Raw genomic sequence first — 21,017 nt, 5'->3', positions numbered from 1 at the left:
TTACAATAATCATGTCGAGATGGTTGTATTCAGTGCAAAGATTACCTATAAAGTTGTTGGTTAGTGACGACAATTTTGATTCGCCTAGCAATCGATAAGTAATTTTGTAGTTATTGGTAGTTTCATTTACAGCTTGCAAACCACTGAAATGTTCTTTAAGGACAACAAATATGGCGCCTTTCACGATCCGTAGATTTTTTGCTATGACGCAATAATTGTGCGTCGTCGCCTGTTGGACGTCATTACAACGATCCGTATCCATTTGTTGTGCTCCCTGAATCAAGAATGGATAGGAAATTTGAAGTTGATAACCTCGAAACGCGTCTTGAGACGCTGGAAAGTCGTATATACGGTGAAAAAAGGAACAAGGGAGGGAAACCCGTGAAGGTTTGACAATATTTTATATTAAAAATACAGAATAGTGATTCAATTGGCTGCTAGCTTTGGCTAGCTAGCGAACGCCCTTTTTGCACACCTACTGTCTTTATACAATCAATGCTTAGACATCAATATTATGGGAAATGTGTGAAGAACAGCTATGCCAGGGCATTCCGAATAAGTTAGCTACAATCCAATATTTTAATGCCAGCACGGCAATAACACGGTTTATTTTCACAAGTTTTGCTTTTTACTTTATCATCTAATGCACTATGTTCCTTAGTGCGCGGATTCCCTCTCCAGAATTCAGGCCGCCCTTACAAACACTGCAAATAAGAGGGAACGAGTGAAGATTCTACACAAAAAGAGTGAGTGACATCTTAGACAACACAACTGTGTGACTTGGATGGGACACATTATTACCAGGACAATCACAAAGGAAGGTCAATTGTGATTATATTTCCCACATAGTAACTAGTATATATTCTACAACTTTTTGTTCTCTGTACAGTTGAGGACCTGCTGAAGTATCTGAACCCTCAGTTCACTGACCACATCACTGTTCCTGATGCCATGAAGCTGGAATTCATCCTTGCTGGTAAGAGTTTTTCATTTAAAATGTGAGTAAATGTTGCCAAATTTGGTCCTGCATCATGGTGATTGAGTAGGCCTCCGGCATATGGATATGTGCCTCCGGCATATGGATATGTGCCTCCAGTCTCAAATTCATGCACTCGTTTCTCCCCACAGAGGAAGACTTCCTCCTTTCCCAGGCCACGCTTCTGGAGCAGGTCAGCAACCTCCAGCCACTATTGGACAGCAACTACATCAGAGGTCAGTGCGAGGGAATTTAAGTACCATTACAATATGGTCTGTGTGAAGTGATGATAGATTAAATAGTGTTTGTTAAGTTGAATGCAACTCATTGTAAAGTTCTTATTCACAGATGTGCCAGAGCATGCCACCAAGCTACAGCGTTTGTCTCAGATTCACATCAAAGAGCAGGTATGAACCCCCCCCCCTCTCTCTTTTCTTGATTTTGTCTTCCTCACAAGACACTGTAATTCACAAAAGTCAATCTAGTGTATCTTATTGACACCATTCTTGTCATTTTCCCAAAGGACCAAACTGAGGCCCAGTCCCTAGAGGTGAAGAAGCTGTTTGAGGAGTATAACAAAATGGTACCTTTCCTTCATTATAATAGCAAATAATGGAATTATTGAAATGAATAAATAACACTGATCAAGCCAGAGGAAAATATATCTGAGGTTAGCTAGTGAAACTATCAAGTACATTGGCTGTCTTGTCTCCTGACCTACTCGGTCAGATGAATAAGCGTGAGTGGTTGCTAAAAGTAATTACCTAGATTGTGTTTTCTGTCAAGTCATGTTGAACTCTGAGAAATGTCTAGTCTGTGCTAATGGAATGAACTGCCCAGCCCACCAAATTCTTTGAACCTTGACCTTTTTGGCAGATGTTCCTGCTGTCCAAGCAGTTCACCCAGTGGGATGAGAGCCTGCGGAAAGTGGAGGAGGCAAAGGGAATCCGTCAAGTGGAGTAGCGATTATGTCCAGTGATGACCGTTATGACGTCACAGCATGATGTCAAGTGTCCGAAATGCACATTAATGTAACTTGCTGGATATTATTGTTATTTATTTACAGCTACATCTAGAGACATTTGCATAGCATATATATATCCTCTTTGTACATTTATTCAACATAGAATGTACCCATGCATTCCAACTCTGAAACACTGCTCCAGGCAGTCCTGCTTTCTTTCTAGGTCGCTTGACAGTAGAACATAGAGAATAATTTGCACACTAACTTAATTCTTCTTCCAGAAAGTCTTGGTTTTAAATGGTTTTATATCAGACATGACTGCAAATGTAAAGTAATTGCAATAAAATCCATACTGTTCAACCTGAACTATTTGGTTTATTTCTGTTTGTGCTATACTTTGTTCAATATATTGTTATAAAACTAATGTCTGAAACTTAAACTGTGCCTGAGAGTATTTTTCTGATGTTTGCATTTAATTACAGGTTTTTCAAAAACCATATCTAGGACTACGAAGAGAAGACGTTTTACAATCGGAGATGCAATTGATCCATTGTAAAAACGTATTTTTAGTCAAGGTAGGTTTCCATCCAATTTGCGACAGATTTTAATGCGAAACTTCTAAAATCTTCATAAAATAGTATGCGCATTTTCCAAACAGAGATGTGTTTCCATGAAAATGATTTATTGCGGATAAAAGCCTGTGCGTAATGAAGTAGTGGACATAAAAATAACGTTTATTGTAAAATGTCCATGTACCGAATGAAAAATACAAGTTCACTGGGTTTCCATTTTCAATTCTATTGATGGTTTTGTCAAACTGTTGTGTTACATAGCAAATGTGCCCACTTTTGCCAACTGCTCGACAGCTGCGTGTAGGCTACCTACATTATGAGATTAGTATGGATAACAGCCACATCGACCATTATGTCACCAGAATAAGACCCTATATATGTTTTGGAAAGGAGCATCAAGCTCATCACGTGCAGTCATCACCCTGTTAAATTCCTAATTTATTTTATCTGTAGCCTCAAACTGCATGGTTTTCCGAGTCGTAGTGGGACCACACAACATATCATCGCGTAACTCAAAGTTTCCTTCGAAATTATCGTTAGTATATCAATATTTGCTCATAAAGAGATATCCACCGCAATTTCTCACATAATTGATTTTATCAACGCAAATAGAGCCCACTATTTCGAACGAACAAAGTTGTCTTGTCGGCATTTATTCAATTGTACCGGCATATCCTTCCATCAGCCCGTTCGTGATATTTTTCATGAGGCAGATAATTTATCCACATGAAATGGTTGGATGGAAACCTAGTTATAGATATGGCTAGTATTTAAACAATTTTCAAATTGTGGGACAGAATCAACAAACATTTTGACTTCCCCTTGCCACTATTCAAATCACGAGCTTGCTATCGTCATAGGGAGAATATTTTTCGCACACTACTCGCGTCCTCTATTCTCGCCTTCTCAAACCCAATTGGATGAGGAAAAAACAGATGTCCTTCCAATGGGTTTGAAGGAGGCGATTGAGATTCTGCCGCTGTCTAGCACGCGCTCGGTAATGTGAACAATTTGGCAGCAGATGGGGGGAATTTTCATTGTAATTGATTAGTCCTTCTTGTCTAAAACTTGCACCATTGATTATGTAGGTAAATCTTTTTCTGCAGACAATATCTGAAATGCAGACAAAAATATTGCGAAATACAGGCATACACCCTATCCTATTATTGGGCTATAGTAATGACTCATGTAATTCATTGTAATGAGTAATGTATTCTTATTAAATGTACGTATAGGCAAACATCTGTTTTGTTGGGGCTCGTTTCCATGGACGTGGTTCATACTAATTAAAAACAAATAATACGGAAACTGAAAATGTGTATCAATTTCTTCATTGTAGCATTTTACTCTATGCGTTACCAGCACAATTACAACAAATATTTGGGTTCGTTTGGTGAAATACCCCTGGATGATTAAAAGATGTTGGTATAAATACACATCAAACCCCCCGCTTTCACCCGAGTGGTAGCGATAGGAGGGCACGTACGTACGTAGTCCGTTACAGTCTCAGCCGCCAATCGACTCGAGGGAGGGACCATGTTGACATAAGGAAGGAGTAGAATCGTTTGTTTGGAGCGGCACAACCATGGACAAGACTGCCGTGGTAAAAGTCGGTGCCGCGGCCAGTGCCAGTGTATGTGCCCTGTTCGGAGGTGTGGTTCTCGCCCAGTACATGTTCGCCAAGAAGAAGAGAGCGGGAAAGAAAACGAAGATCATCGAGATGGTGAGTGGACTCGCGCGTGCTGTTCATGTGCGCAGTCGCGGATGTTCCTAAAGATAGCAAGGGTGGTTTAGAGGTCATTATTTGCTAGGTCGCTATCATGGTGCCACGAAAAGCTGTCAAATCGTGACATGACTAATTTGACGCTGTTTGTTAGCTAGTCCTATTGTAGTAATATTTTTGTTCAAAGAATGTAGGTACAGTGGTTTGTTTCCGAGTTATGCAAATCCCCTTCTGCTCTAACCTCGAGCCCCCTGTCCAAAATGACAACTAAATAAGTTTTGAGGCCAAAGTAGTCTGCCTATCAAACAATTTCAACTGGTATGTCAAAATACGGACTTACAGATCAGGTGTGAGTTTTACTTTTCACATTGCTTGTCCTCAAACATCATTGCTAGATAAATGTTTTGATTCTGCAAGGTCCATTCTCAATTTTAGGACATGTAGCCTACCATCTGTTAGTCACTTCGATTCCCGAGAGTGGAAGACTCCCCTCTCGTCTCTAACATGTAACGTTAGGCTCACTATCACATGTCAGACGGTTGAATTAATTTAATTTGAACGTACTTTACTTGTTCACAGATTTTTCTATAGAAGATGATCTAAGACAAAATATCCAGAGTAGTGTCATTAACCTGACTTTCAGTACGCTGGTCTGTATGTCGGTTTGTCTTTTCAATGCTGAAACAATTCTGACAGGACTTGCCCAATATGTCAACAATGGCCGAGTTTAACCTAAGCACAGATCAAACATTGTACCACGCAATTAACTGGCAAATTCCACATTCAGCTATTTGCGAAGGAACGGGCTTTGATCGACAAAAGTTCGGTTACATTCTGCTATTTCTATATTGTGCATCACGTTAAATGCATCAGGAGATGGAAAGTACAAACAACAGAACCTACAGGCGCTGCAAAAAGTTGGGTAAACTACACTTTCCTGTGGTTAAACCTATTTACACTTCCTACTGCCAAAAAGGACCAACACCAAGGACAACCAGTAAAGTAATTTTTAAATGATGCACTATGCAGAAATCGTTCAGCCATTTTCTGGTTACTAAAATTCTAATAGTTAGCCTATATTCAGTTTGTGACAAAGCAAGTATAGTGTAGAGAATCGTTGTACCATCTAAACTGCTGTGAAATCTATTTTCCATAACCAAAAATATAGTATTTGAAGCTGGTGTACAAACCTGAAAGGGAAAAAGAAGCAAAAACTAAACTCAAGAACAGAAAGCATAGCACACACACAACATATCTACCGCTTCTTAGACTTGCTTTCAATGAGAATGACTGACAGATTTATAACACATTTCTATGTGAATTTGATCGTGTTGCCCAGAAAGATGGTACAACGATTCATCTTTAAATATCATTGCATTCAACATTCTGGTTTACAGCGACTTCTTCCAGACTGATGTTTAGACAACCTACCATAAAAGGGTACAACTGAGGATTTGTTTAAATGTTGGGCCTCAGCCTAGGTTAGATTTAGTGACTATCTGGATCAGAAGACAAATGTATCTCAGTGAATGGCGGGGCAGGGAGTGAACCTGGGTCGCTGCCATGAAAGGCAAACACCCTATGTGTCTCGCCAATCAGATTAACCTACTTGGTGGGTATTGTAATGTGGCCATATAGCGAGGATTGCTACACTGCCCCCCTTAAGACAGGAAGGCACGTCCCCGTGCTTTGACTTCTCGGCCCCCTCACACATCCGGGCAGCGCATTCCGATGGCCTCACGGCCACCCTCCTACTTCTGATACCAATGTAGGGGGTTAACCCACTTGGTGTGAATTGTAAAGTGACTCATATAGCGAGAATTGCTACAGTATCTTTTTTGTTCATTTATTTTTAGACACAGTACATCAATAGTTTGAATTATTACATAGTTCAACAATCACAGGGCCAATTGTGTCAGTGAAATGTTGCAGAATCATTGTTTGATATAGTTGAAGGCCGGTCTTTCACTATCTGTCCCTCACAGGCAGCCAGACGCTTACGTTGTCTGATACATCACTAACCGGTGCACAAGACAATATAGCATTGTTTTATAGACGGCAGAAAGGGTGACCTCCATATACCTATATTTAAAGATTTTACCCATGTAAGCATGGCTAAATGGTTAGGAACTGTCAAGATCAAAACTATACCGAGCGTACCCATGTTCAGAATGTGCAAAATATGTACTGAATGTCACTAGAAAGACGTCCAAGGATAACTGGACCAGAATATGCATAGCCACTGAGTATACAAAGCATTAAGAACACCTGTTCTTTCCGTGACAGACTGAGTAGGTGATGCTATGATTCCTTATTGATGTCATTTTATTAAATCCACTTCAGTGTAGATTAAGGGGAGGAGACTGGTTAAATAAGGATTTTTAAGCCTTGAGACATGGATTGACCACAATATTTAAGTTCCTTTGAACGGGGTATGGTAGTAGGTGCCAGGTGCACCGGTTTGTGTCAAACTGCAATGCTGCTGGGATTTTCATGCTAAATAGTTTCCCGTGTGTATCAAGAATGGTCCACCACCCAAAGGACATCCAGCCAATTTGACCCAACTGTGGGAAGCATTGGAGTCAATATGGGTCAGCATCCATGTGGAACACTTTTTTGACACCTTTATAGAGTCCATGCCCTGACGAATTGGGGCAAAAGGGGGTGCAACTCAATATTAGGATGTTGTTCCCAATGTTTAGTATACTTGGTGTATGTCAATATTCTAATCCTGAAGATACCTTTTGGTATTCTGTTTCACAGAACCTAGATAGTAGGCCTAGGGGTGGGCATGACATTTAGTGTGTTGACCCATTCATTCACACTGAACTTCTTCCAGGAATGACCTGCTGTCTGCTCTATTCCCTGCTTTCTGACTGGGGCTCTATTTAGGCAACCGTTGCTCTCTGCTTTTTTTTTTTTTTTTTTTACAATGTCCCCAGAATGTGAAGGACATCCGCTTTTGATGATGGCTCAACTGTTGTAAGAACACACATCCACTCCACAGTATCCAGGTGTGCTCATGTAGCCTGATGTCCCAGCCCACAGTGGTGTCCTGTTGGTCAATGATGGGCATCTACTAAACTCAGCAAAAAAAAACGTCCTCTCACTGTCAACTGCGTTAATTTTCAGCAACCTTAACATGTGTACATATTTGTATGATAATAACAAGATTCAACAACTGAGACAAACTGAACAAGTTCCACAGACATGTGACTAACAGATGGAATAATGTGTCCCTGAACAAAGGGGAGGGTCAAAATCAAAAGTAACAGTCGGTATCTGGTGTGGCCACCAGCTGCATTAAGTACTGCAGTGTGCATCCTACTTATGGACTGCACCAGATTTGCCAGTTCTTGCTGTGTACTTGCAGGTGCTACCAAGGAACCTGCAAGTTCCCGGACATTTCTGGGGGGAAGGGCCCTAGCCCTCACCCTCCGATCCAACAGGTCCCAGATGTGCTCAATGGGATTGCGATCCGGGCTCTTCGCTGGCCATGACAGAACACTGACATTCCTGTCTCGCAGGAAATCACGCACAGAATGAGCAGTATGGCTGGCATTGTCATGGAGGAGGGTCATGTCAGGATGAGCCTACAGGAAGGATACCACATGAGGGAGGAGGATGTCTTTCCTGTAACGCACAGCGTTGAGATTGCCTGCAATGACAACAAGCTCAGTCCGATGATGCTGTGACACACCGCCCCAGACCATGACGGACCCTCCACCTCTAAATCGATCCCGCTCCAGAGTACAGGCCTCGGTGTAACGCTCATTCCTTCAACGATAAATGTGAATCCGACCATCACCCCTGGTGTAACAAAACCGCGACTCGTCAGTGAAGAGCACTTTTTCGCCAGTCTGGTCCGGCGACGGTGGGTTTGTGCTAGAGGTCGACCGATTAATCGGAATGGCCGATTTTTAATTGGGGCCGATTTGAAGTTTTCGTAATCTGCGTTTTTAGACACTGATTGTGGCCTATTACATTGCACTCCACGAGGAGACTGCGTGGCAGACTGACTACCTGTTATGCGAGTGCAGCAAGAAGCCAAGGTAAGTTGTTAGCTAGCATAAAACGTATATTTAAAAAAAACAATCTTAACATAATCACTAGTTAACTACACATGGTTGATATTACTAGTTTAATTAACTAGCTTGTCCTAGTTAATCAATGCGGTGCCTGTTAATTTATCATCGAATCACAGCCTACTTCGCCAAATGGGTGATTTAACAAGCGCATTTGTGAAAAAATTACTGTTGCACCAATAAACCTAACCATAAACATCAATGCCTTTCGTTAAAATCAAATCAAAGTTTTTGTCACGTGCGCTGAATACAACAGGTGTAGGCTGACTTACAGGCTCCAACCTATAGTGCAAAAAAGGTATTAGGTGAACAATGGGTAGATAAAGAAATAAAACAACAGTAAAAAGACAGGTTATAGAAGTAGCGAGGCTACATAGACACCGGTTAGTCAGGCTGATTGAGGTAGTATGTACATGTAGATATGGTTAAAGTGACTATGCATATATGATGAACAGAGAGTAGCAGTAGTGTAAAAGAGGGGTTGGTGGGACTCAATGCAGATAGCCCGGTTAGCCAATGTGCGGGAGCACGGGTTGGTCGGCCCAATTGAGGTAGTATGTACATTAATGTATAGTTAGTGACTGCATATGATAAACAAAAAAAGAGGGGTTGGGGGGGGCACACAATACAAATAGTCCGGGTAGCCATTTGATTACCTGTTCAGGAGTCTTATGACTATTTTTAAACCTGCATATTTAGTTAATATTGCCTGCTAACATGAATTTATTTTATCTAGGGAAATTGTCACTTGTCTTGTGTTCCGTGCAAGCAGAGTCAGGGTATATGCAGCAGTTTGGGTCGCCTGGCTCGTTGCGAACTGTAATTAATTTGCCGGATTTGTACAAAATTATGACATAACATTGAAGGTTGTGCAATGTAACAGCAATATTTAGACTTAGGGATGCCACCCATTAGATAAAATACAGAACGGTTCTGTATTTCACTGAAAGAATAAACGTTTTGTTTTCGAAATGATAGTTTCTGGATTTGACCATATTAATGACCTACGGCTCGTATTTTTGTGTGTTATTATGTTAGTCTATGATTTGATAGAGCAGGCTGACTGAGCGGTGGTAGGCAGCAGCAGGCTCATAAGCATTCATTCAAACAGCACTTTCATGTATTTGCCAGCAGCTCGTCGCTGTGCTTCAAGCATTGCCCTGTTTGACTTCAAGCCTATGAACTCCCGAGATTAAGCTGGTGTAACCGATGTGAAATGGCTAGTTAGTTAGCGGGGTGCGAGCTAATAGTGTTTCAATCGGTGACGTCACTCGATCTAAGACCTTGAAGTAGTTTTTTCCGTTGCTCTTCAAGGGCTGCGGCTTTTGTGGAGCGATGGGTAACGATGCTTTGAGGGTGGCTGTTGTCGATGTGTCCCTGGTTCGAGACCAGGTAGCTTTACTGTTACACTGGCAATACTATAGTGCCTATAAGAACATCCAATAGTCAAAGGTATATGAAAAACAAGTGGTATAGAGAGAAATAGTCCTATAATAAATACAACCTAAAACTTCTTACCTGGGAATATTGAAGACTCATGTTAAAAGGAACCACCAGCTTTCATATGTTCTCATGTTCTGAGCAAGGAACTTAAACGTTAGCTTTTTTACTTGGCACATATTGCACTTTTACTTCTCCAACACTTTGTTTTTGCGTTAATTAAACCAAATTGAACATGTTTCATTATTTGAGGCTAAATTCATTTTATTGATAATATAATACTTCTCTGGGATATGTGGGACGGTAGCGTCCCATCTCGACAACAGCCAGTGAAATTGCAGGGCGCCAAATTCAAAACAGAAATCCCATAATTAAAATTCCTCAAACATACAAGTATTATACACCATTTTAAAGATAAACCTTGTAAATTCAGCCACAGTGTCCGATTTCAAATGGGCTTTACGGCGAAAGCACCCCAAACGATTGTTAGGTCAGCACCTAGTCACAGAAAACCATACAGCCATTTTCCAGCCAAGGAGAGGGCGCTATTTCTGACTTGTGAGATTAAATTAATCACTAACCTTTGCTCTTCATCAGATGGCACTCACAGGACTTCATGTAACACAATAAATGTGTGTTTTGTTCGATAAAGTTAATCTTTATGTCCAAAAACCTAATTTTGAAATTGGTGTTATGTTCAGAAATACATTGTCTCAAACAAACATCCGGTGAAAGTGCAGAAAGCCACATCCAATTACAGAAATTCTCATAATAGATAATCTAACTTGCGCAACGTGACTACAAAATATCTCAAAAGTTATCTGTAAACTTTGCCAAAACATTTCAAACTACTTTTGTAATACAACTTCAGGTATTTTGTAATGTAAATAATCACTAAAATTGAAGACTGGATGATCGGTGTTCAATACAGGAAGAAAACAAACTGACGCTACCTTTCTGGTCACGCGTCACAAACAGTACGCTTGAAGTCACCCTCGTTTTGAACAGGGCTACTTCATTACACAAAGGAAAAACCTCAACCAATTTCTAAAGACTGGTGACATCCAGTGGAAGCGGTAGGAACTGCAAGAAGGTCCCTTAGAAATGGATTCCCAATGAAAACTCATTGAAAAGAGTGACTTCAACAAACAAAAAAATCTGAATGGTTTTTCCTCGGTTTCGCCTGTTACATAAGTTCTGTTATACTCAGACATGATTCAAACAGTTTTAGAAACTTCAGTGTTTTCTATCCAAATATACTAATAATATGCATATCTTATCTTCTGGGGATGAGTAGCAGGTAGTTTAATTTGGGCATGCATTTCATCCGGACGTGAAAATACTGCCCCCTGTCACCAAGAAGTTAACATAAATCTTCAATAATGTTCCAACTGGAGAATTTCTTTGTCTTTAGAAATGCAATGGAACCCAGCTACCTCTCACGGGCGCACGCGTGATCAGCTCATGGCACTCTGCCAGACCTCTGGCTCAAACAGCTCCTCATGCATTCTTGCAGCATGCCTAAGGCACGTTCACGCAGATGAGCAGGGACCCTGGGCATCTTTCTTTGTTGTTTTTCCAGAGTCAGTAGAAAGGCCTCTTTACTGTGACCTTAATTGCCTACCGTCTGTAAGCTGTTAGTGTCTTAACGACCGTTCCACAGCTGCATGTTCATTAATTGTTTATGGTTCATTGAACAAGCATGGCAAACGGTGTTTAAACCCTTTACAATGAATATCTGTGAAGTTATTTGGATTCTCATAAATTATCTTTGAAAGACAGGGTCCTGAAAGTTTACATGGTTGGGTTTGGGATTGGTTTACAATGGTTGGAAATGGTCTCATGTATTGAACCTCATTGGCCACTAGATGGCAGGCAAGAACATTTGTAATTCTTCATGCTTGCTCTCAAGCTAATAAACACATTCACTCCACTTTCTCCATGGAGATTGTTTGCCAGTCTTACTCAGAGCTGAACTGTTTTACTTCATATTAGACATCTTTTTCAGTTTGATCTGTGTAGCTATTTTAGAAAAATATTGTTACTCCATGTTCTAGTATTATGGTGTGTTAAATTTTCAAGTTTAATTTGTCATGTGCCAAAAACAGGTGTAGACAGTGAAATGCTTACTTACATGCCCTTAACCAACAATGCAGTTTTAAGAAAATACCTAAAAAAAAAGTAAAATGAAAGTAACAAATAATTAAAGAGCAGCAGTAAAATAACAATGTTGAAGCTATATACAGGTGGTACCGGTTAGTTGAGGTAATATGTACATAGAGGTATTAAAGTGACTATGCATAGATAATAAACAGAGTAGCAGCAGCGTGGGGGCGAATGCAAATAGTATTTTCATGATTTTATGACAGCTCTTTCACTATTACTTTCAAAGTCTTACTTTGACTCCAGTATAGAACCAGTGTCTTTACATGACGTTCCGGCCTATACAGTGTGAGAGCTGTTTTGGTCTGTTTATGTGTTGTGTATGTCTGTCAAGGGTTATTTTGACTTGTTTTGTACACTAGAAGGCACTATATGTTGGATGTGTGTGTGTGTGTGTGTGTGTGTGTGTGTGGTTAGCTAGCTAGCACAGGTGACCAGGAAAAGGTTAGCACAGGTGACCAGGAAGGGTTAGCACAGGTGACCAGGAAGGGTTAGCACAGGTGACCAGGAAAAGGTTAGCACAGGTGACCAGGAAAAGGTTAGCACAGGTGACCAGGAAGGGTTAGCACAGGTGACCAGGAAGGGTTAGCACAGGTGACCAGGAAAGGGTTAGCACAGGTGACCAGGAAAGGGTTAGCACAGGTGACCAGGAAAAGGTTAGCACAGGTGACCAGGAAAAGGTTAGCACAGGTGACCAGGAAAAGGTTAGCACAGGTGACCAGGAAGGGTTAGCACAGGTGACCAGGAAAGGGTTAGCACAGGTGACCAGGAAAGGGTTAGCACAGGTGACCAGGAAAGGGTTAGCACAGGTGACCAGGAAAGGGTTAGCACAGGTGACCAGGAAAGGGTTAGCACAGGTGACCAGGAAAAGGTTAGCACAGGTGACCAGGAAAAGGTTAGCACAGGTGACCAGGAAAAGGTTAGCACAGGTGACCAGGAAAAGGTTAGCACAGGTGACCAGGAAAAGGTTAGCACAGGTGACCAGGAAAAGGTTAGCACAGGTGACCAGGAAGGGTTAGCACAGGTGACCAGGAAGGGTTAGCACATAGTTGTTACCGTATCACAGATACAGCCTATAGAATGGATCTCTCTTTACCTTTTTCTATAGGAATATGTGTATTGGAGCTATTTATATGTGCAGTAAATGGAAACTTCACCCAAAAAGAGTAACATTTGGAAAGCTGATGTTTGTGGACGTGTTATGGACTGCTCTCTCCTGTGCCAGTGGCTTTTCATAGGGAATCGCCACTACAATGTGTCGCTCAACAAAGTCTAGGCTTAAATAGTCCAAGGAAGGGTGACTGACATAAGAGTATAGGTGTATATTGCTGGGTTAGTGACCTTGTTGGCTGAGGTCACAAAATGTTCTCTCTGGCTTCTCCTGTGACATGGCATGCTTATCCAGGGGCAACAGAGTTACAACCTTCCTCCTTTGTCGAGAGGGAGTTTATCTACGACAGAGCGGACTGTACCTGTGGTGATATTGTTAGCTGAAGAGCTCTTACAGCAGACATTGTCCACTTTACTGTCTACTTATTGATATTTATGAGGTGTGGAGTATAGGGCCAAGGTGATCTGTCTGTTTCTCTTAGACTTTCTTTCAAGGGGTAAGACCTCTAATAGGACCATTTCTACTCCACCCCAGAGCCAATACTATTTTAGGTTTTTCAGTGGGCACGACAAGTTAAGAAAAATGCATGTTATTAAGCTATCATGAAATGTATTGTTGCAATGTGGATGATACTTTGCCAAACTAAATGGGGCCCAACCACAGCCCTACTTTAATCACAGAACAGCACACACAGCTTATCAGAACGCTGTTCTAGGGAAATGAGTGTCCAAGCCTGCCTGGCAAAGTCACCATTTTGGCTCAGTCAAAACTCTTGAACTAGACTGTTGTGAGCAGCATGCCGTCACAGCCCTTATTAATGTATTTTTTTCTCTTCTGCCTTTGTTCCCCATAGTAGGTGTTTTTATTTACATTTGCTGCAGAAATGTTCAGTAGATTATCTTACATTGACTGATTCACCCAATAGAACCTCTCTTCCCTATATCTGTGTAGGCATAATGCTGTCACAAATGCACAGGTAAATGGAAATGCCTCAAAGCACATCTTCCACTCTGTTGTTGCCCGATGGCTGATGGTAGACTGAATGCAGACTACTATAAATTAACTCCAGCCCTGTGTGCTCTGTAACCTTTGACTTTAGTGAACAAGACTGGGGGTGAGGATGAGACATGCTCCACTGTAGAAAGGAATGTTGAGCCAGCACTTTCACGGATGTGAAAGTTAAACTGACAATAGGTTTTAAATGCTGCCCCCCCCCCCCCAAAAGAAAATATTCGGGTGAGGCAGAATTGCCAACACCTGATGTTTGACAGTTTTCCAAGGATTGTTGAAAAGGTAGGCCTAGCCTACTTATGAGGGATTTGTTTTTATTTTAGATTGGGTGGGACGTGTTTTTGTATATCCTTGTAGTTTTAAATGTCTTCTAAAAAAGACTGCGTTAGTGTATCAGGTTTTAACCTACTGCCCCAAGGCCTGGGTGAGGAGGTTGGATTTCTCACCTACATATGATACCAGTGTTAGAAACCCAACAGTCACCATGGTAAAAATGCAGACCTGAATATGATTGGCCAGCCCTTACGTTGTATAGTTATTTGCCCAATGTTTATTGGATAGGTGTGTGTGTGTGTAGTCTTATTTTGGGGAGATGTGTTTAGAATGCTCTGCCTGAGTTGGGCCTATTGAAAGGTGGTATGTGACCCTGCAGCTGAGGTAGGGTTTCTCTGGTCCTAGCATTCTGTGCTAGGCATAAGTAATGACTGTCCTAACACTGAGCTCTTAGATATTGCCATGCTCACGTGCTTTTTGGAACTGACATTTCCGACCTTGCTAATTTGTTTTAGTTATACACGTGCCTCGGTCAACAAATCAGCAAGTTAGAAATGTCAGCGTTCCGACTAGCATGTGAACGCGGCATATAACCAGAGAGAGCAGAGTGGATGAACCATGACCCTTAGACCCTGTTTATTCCATAGCCATGCACACACAAATTATGTTTGGGGCAGAGTAGGGGTCTTAATGTGTGTGTGCTCTGCGTTGGAGAATTGCACCTCAGTTTTTCATCCCTGGCCTGGCAATAATCCAGACCAGTGTTAGGGCTCTTTCTGTTGCATCATGTGATTATAATGGATTCCAGTTACAGTACCTCTTAAAAGCTCAGGGGTCAAAGGTAAACTACTGCCATGGGGCTATTCCATGTTACACCTCATCTACTTATGTTTTTTAAGATGTTAATTTAATCTTTGTCATGTGTTTATGACACATTGAAGCTGTGTGAGTTGTTCATTTGCGTGTCAGTGTGCTTGCCATGCCTCTTACAAAGGGGAGGGAATATCTGATCCAATCTATTTTGGGTGACGCCCCCTCTTGCGTTGCCTATATAAGCCCTCTGCTGACAGAGAACCTTTTCTTCACTTGTTTTGCACAAGACCAGAGGAAAAGGTAAGTGTGTGTGCTGTTGGTCAGAACCCTGCTGTTAGCACCAGCTACAAATTGCTCTAGAAAGTCAGAAAATGACTAGGCTGCAAATGATGTGTATTTAATGTTTACGGGTTGGAGAAAGGATGTACTGAATGCATGGAAGAAGATGGGAATTCATGAATAATTATGTAGTCTATACTGTACATTATTAGAGGAGGGTGTATTAATAGTTGTAAATAGGTATGACTGGTATTCGGCGCTCTTGAGTGTGGATTCTGCTAACTAAGTTTATATCTAATATTCAAGAATGAGTTACAAAGGTGTCATCTGTGTTTTTTATGACCAATGTATCTGGAATGGTGTATCTATTAGAAGACTGCGACACATGACATTGTGTAAACAACTCCAATGTACCGAAGGAGAGGGTGTTCTGTTCCATGGATCAGGGATGTTCATCTCTCAGGGAAGACTTAAAGGAGCCCTGAGCCCCAGTGTATTACATTAAGTGGAGTGAGAGGGTTGTAAGGAGGGGTGAGAAGGGATTCCCAACTTCATCCCAGTCATAACCCTGGACACGTCCACTGATACCACAGAACAGTCTTGGTACGCTGTTGCATACCTCTTTGATGGGTGTGTGCACGAAGTTTGTTCATGGGGTGTCGGCTATTTCCATAGTCAAACACTCTGGTGACGGAATACCCAGGTATCGACCGATTTATGATTTTTCAACACCGATACCAATTTATTGGAGGACCAAAAAAATCAGATGGCGAAGTAGGCTGTGATTCAGTGATAAATTAACAGGCACCGCATTGATTATATGCAATGCAGGACAAGCTAGTTATAGTAATATCATCAACCATATGTAGTTAACTAGCGATTATGTGAAGATTGTTTTTTTTATTTTATATAAGATAGGTTTAATGCTAGCTAGCAACTTACCTTGGCTCCTTGCTGCACTCGCGTAACAGGTGGTCAGCCTGCCATGAAGTCTCCTCGTGGAGTGCAATGTTATCAGCATCCAAAAATGCTGATTACCGATAGTTATGACAACTTGAAATCGGCCATGCCGATTAATCGGTCGACCTCTAGTTTACACCCCCTATCTTCCCCAGCTCCACCCCATCAGTCAAGGTGGGCCTTTATTAGCAACCTTAAAAATGCACTCAAGGGGAGAAAAGTGTGTGTGTTCGTACCAGCTGGAGGTTGTATTCATGGTTTGTTGCATTCCTGCCCTGACATGTCAACAGGGCTTCAACTGAGCTATAGATCTCTCTCTCATTTCTTCACCTGAACCTAGTTCATTGCCTGATCGTTAGACCACCAAGTCAAGTAGCTAAGATTCAATAGAAAATATTGGTGTCTACAGCCCTGGAAGTTGTTTGTGGTTCAGGTTTCCTCCCTCCTGGCCTGGGGCTTGTTTGGATGATGATCAGTTATGTATGGAAGAATGAGCCATAACATCAGCTGTTTCACTGCTCTGGCCCTGGGGAAATGGGGGGGCTGGGACATGAGGGGAGAGGGGTGTTGTGATATCCAGTTAGTCTACTCCTGGCTCCTCTTACCTTTGCTCAAAAAATGGCGGTGATCTTTTAAACTCATCCCTGGCCTGGCGCCCCACCAAATATTAACCATATGCCCAACTCAAGTCAACCTCAACACGTTTTTTTATAGTTGAGTCCTCCTCCCCTCCCTCCGGAGGGGTGTTCTTTTCAATGATTGAGTTGATGTGATATTATCGATTCAGTAATGGGCGTGACATGCTACTTGTAGAAGTATATTAGAAGCATACTTAACGATCTCTTTGTGTCTTTCGCCCTCTCCATCTCTCAGATGCCAGAGTTTGAGAAGAACACGGTCCACATGAGGGATCCAGAGCGGGTGGAGCAGATCATCTGTGGCATGATCAAGGGTGGCGCCTCCAAACTACAGGTACAGTAGGAGGGGAAGGGTGTGCAAAGAGAAATGGGCCGTTCGTATTCGCTGAACAGTGACACCCTGTGGTGACAGTATGATGACCAGAGTTATCACTGACTCCCCTCCATGGCTCTCCTGGTTTGTTTTCAGGTCATCACTGACTTTGACATGACGTTAAGCCGGTTCGCAGTCAACGGCAAACGCTGCCCCACGTGTCATAGTAAGTACAACATAAAACCAGTTCAACATTCACTGGGACATTCTAAATAAGTTACCTGCCTATGACTGTCTCCGGGCCTATCCATCTGACCAAAGTCCTCCTTTCCACATAGATATCATTGACAACTGCAAGCTTGTCACCGAAGATTGTAGGACGAAGGTGTGTTTGATGTTACTATTGCGTAATAGTATTTGTAGGCGTCACAAAAGCATAAATATACTAGCATATGTGTTAACGCTAATTGATTTTATGTCTGTCTTTTAGTTACTAGAGCTTAAGAACACATATTACCCCATAGAGATCGACCCCCATCTAACGATGGAGGAGAAGTATCCATTTATGGTAGAATGGTGAGTAGACGCAAGCACGCTCACACACGCGTGCACAATTGCTCTCGCTAAGGCACACTCTGTGTGTTGACAGGTATTTTAAGTCCCACACATTACTGGTGGAGCAGAGGCTACAGAAGGACAAACTCTCAGAGGTGGTGAGAGACTCGGACGCCTGCCTGAGGTAAGACCTGATAGGAAATGTTGAAATAATTTAAACTACAGAAAGCAGCTCAGGACACAAGTTGAACCAGAGTGGCCGTTATTGCCGCTTCATGAACACAAGCTCTACGAAATATTATTTATTTCTGCCTGTGAATAATTTTTGTTCATATAAGCTGTATGTCAGTCCCAGAGGGCTATGGGTGGTTTTAATGCTTACATGTCTGTCCCACAGAGGGCTATGGGTGGTTTTAATGCTTACATGTCTGTCCCACAGGGAGGGCTATGAATGGTTTTAATGCTTACATGTCTGTCCCACAGAGGGCTATGGGTGGTTTTAATGCTTACATGTCTTTCCCACAGGGAGGGCTATGGGTGGTTTTAATGCTTACATGTCTGTCCCACAGAGGGTTATGGGTGGTTTTAATGCTTACGCGTCTGTCCCACAGAGGGCTATGGGTGGTTTTAATGCTTACATGTCTGTCCCACAGAGGGTTATGGGTGGTTTTAATGCTTACATGTCTTTCCCACAGGGAGGGCAATGGGTGGTTTTAATGCTTACATGTCTTTCCCACAGGGAGGGCTATGGGTGGTTTTAATGCTTACATGTCTGTCCCACAGAGGGTTATGGGTGGTTTTAATGCTTACGCGTCTGTCCCACAGAGGGTTATGGGTGGTTTTAATGCTTACGCGTCTGTCCCACAGAGGGCTATGGGTGGTTTTAATGCTTACGCGTCTGTCCCACAGGGAGGGCTATGGGTGGTTTTAATGCTTACATGTCTGTCCCACAGGGAGGGCTATGAGCCATTCTTTGACCGGCTCCAGCAGCACAACGTGCCCGTGTTCATCTTCTCAGCGGGTCTGGGAGACGTCCTGGAGGAGATCATCCACCAGGCGGGGGTCTACCACCCCAACGTCAAGGTGGTGTCCAACTTCATGGACTTCGACGAGAATGTAAGTTCCCCCCCCCCCCGTCCGTCCGTCCCCGTCCCTCGAGGAGAGCTTGTTACATGCTGAGGATAGGCCTGAGTTTCTGGGTGTTGATAAAGCTGAGGATAGGCCTGAGTTTCTGAGTGTTGATAAAGCTGATAATAAAGCTATGGTTCTACCTGGGTGTATGCATTGCATTCGCATCAGTTGGCTCCGTTCCATTTAAACTCAAGTATTTTTCTTCTCTCAGGGCGAGCTGAGGGGCTTCAAAGGAGAGCTGATCCATGTGTTCAACAAGCACGACGGCGCCCTGCGCAACACGGAGTACTTCAAACAGGTGAAGGACAACTGCAACATCGTGCTGCTGGGAGACTCATTAGGTGACCTCAACATGGCTGACGGCGTGCCCAATGTGGAGAACATCCTCAAGATCGGCTTCCTCAACGACAAGGTGCCCCCGCAACCCACCCATATGACCCCCCAAATCGCCAGTCAGCAACTCTATCTGCTCCCATCACCAGCTAGATTGCTGGATATTAATAGTCTGAAGATGTGACTATAGTGACTGATATGAAAGTATGAGGTTATGTGCTGTGTGTGTGTCTGTGTCAATCTGCATCGTAACTCTTCTCTCTTCCCTGGCAGGTGGAGGATCGTTTGGAGAAATATCTGGACTCTTATGACATTGTCCTGGTAAAGGACGAGACTTTAGATGTGCCCAATTCCATCCTTCAGAAGATTATATAACCCCCCCCCCCCCCCCCCCCCCCCCCCACTTCATACTGACACACTTCCCCAAACCCATGGAAAATGAACCAACCTCTGGACTCCCAAGACAGATTTTACTGCCCCCCCCCCCGCCACTGACTCACAGCCTCTCGACATACACTAGCTTTATATTCTCCTCTCAATGAACTATTTTAAAGTACACAGCCTCAGTCTTTGTCTGTCTGCAACCTTGTCGACGTCCTCCACTCCATAACAATAATTTGCACGTTATTGTTATTCATAATATTTTTTTATATTGTAATGCTTGTATCAGTTTGCAAATCATAAACCGAGCATCCACACAAGAACACAGCAACGTCTTTTGAAACGGTCCTAGCATGCATTTCACCACAATCACCTCATTGCATTCTGCAACAGTTTGGCTACAGGAATCAATGTAGGTCTGAAAAAATAACTTGAACCTGTCTATGGGTGAACAATACTCGGACATTGGTATGAATATTATCACTGGTTTTATGGATGTAGTAATGGATTCTGTCTTGCAGAAGAGAAGCCATGTATACACCTCATCAGTGTTCACATGGGGACTTTGCTACCATAGCCACACTGCAAAGTAGCACATTATTTTATAGGAGTACTAACACTGCACATTTTCTGTGCCATGTAAATAGACTGCATGGTTGTTACCCTATGGTGCTTATATCAAGAAATTAAACAATTGTCAATGAGTTGAGATAATAGTAGTAACTAGTGGTGCTAAAGTTTTTTTATAAATGATGGGTTACTACTGTTAGTGTAACTGACTTTATGAACAATATAGTGTCAAATAAGGTGCTACCAAAAGTCATTACACAGAGGAAAAGTAGCCTACTCAATTGGCAGTATATTACAAGAGAACACCACTGGGTAAAGCACCGTTGTCTGTGGATCAGCGAAGTTCAATAAGACTATTTTGTTTAACTTGGCCTTTTATCCACACCCATTGACCTATTTTTTTATTTTGTTGTTCAAATTTGAACTCTACCTCAAGCTTGGAAATGTTTCCTACCCCCCCCCCCCCTTTAAATTTCTCAGTTTTGTCTTGCACATGTTCAATGTTAATTTTAAATTTTAGCATTTTAAATGTGCTGCTACTCCTGCACGTTGCCTTTTCTTAACTTTGAATTTGACAGAGGGGGGGAAACTTGTCAATAAAACTTGTCAAATAACATGTTTGTATTTTTTGTTCAACTGTACAATCAAGGTTGTGTGGGGATTGTGGTTGAAACCAAGCTGTAATGCCAAAATAGACCTCTAGATGACGACAAAGTCCAACTACAT

The 21,017-nt window shown here is 42.2% G+C and overlaps 2 protein-coding genes across 3 annotated transcripts; both read left to right on the top strand.

The window, feature by feature from the left end:
- The first annotated feature begins 174 nt into the window (after positions 1-174).
- LOC110514295 (dynactin subunit 3) lies at positions 175-2,306 on the top strand. The gene is made up of 7 exons (XM_021593758.3): positions 175-387; positions 662-746; positions 890-976; positions 1,129-1,212; positions 1,325-1,383; positions 1,500-1,559; positions 1,853-2,306. Exons 1-7 carry the CDS (start codon positions 286-288, stop codon positions 1,937-1,939), a joined length of 564 nt encoding a protein of 187 aa, XP_021449433.2. The 5' UTR covers positions 175-285; the 3' UTR covers positions 1,940-2,306.
- A 1,143-nt stretch (positions 2,307-3,449) lies between these two features.
- Positions 3,450-20,905, top strand: LOC110503928 (cytosolic 5'-nucleotidase 3). Of its 2 annotated transcripts, none has more exons than XM_036972412.2 (9): positions 3,450-4,235; positions 17,244-17,342; positions 17,478-17,547; positions 17,660-17,706; positions 17,812-17,897; positions 17,971-18,060; positions 18,830-18,992; positions 19,219-19,419; positions 19,614-20,905. In XM_036972412.2, exons 1-9 carry the CDS (start codon positions 4,098-4,100, stop codon positions 19,713-19,715), a joined length of 996 nt encoding a protein of 331 aa, XP_036828307.1. In that variant the 5' UTR covers positions 3,450-4,097; the 3' UTR covers positions 19,716-20,905. The 2 variants fall into 2 exon arrangements, with proteins under 2 accessions (XP_036828307.1, XP_036828309.1); XM_036972414.2 differs by lacking the exon at positions 3,450-4,235 and adding an exon at positions 15,399-15,431.
- Positions 20,906-21,017: the final 112 nt, after the last annotated feature.

The sequence above is a fragment of the Oncorhynchus mykiss genome, chromosome 3 (genome assembly GCF_057628025.1).
Source record: "Oncorhynchus mykiss isolate SJ-2025 chromosome 3, ASM5762802v1, whole genome shotgun sequence".
Classification (NCBI taxonomy): Eukaryota; Metazoa; Chordata; class Actinopteri; order Salmoniformes; family Salmonidae; genus Oncorhynchus; species Oncorhynchus mykiss.
The sequence above is the reverse complement of the archived record's forward strand: the minus strand, read 5'-3'. Positions and strand labels throughout refer to the sequence as shown.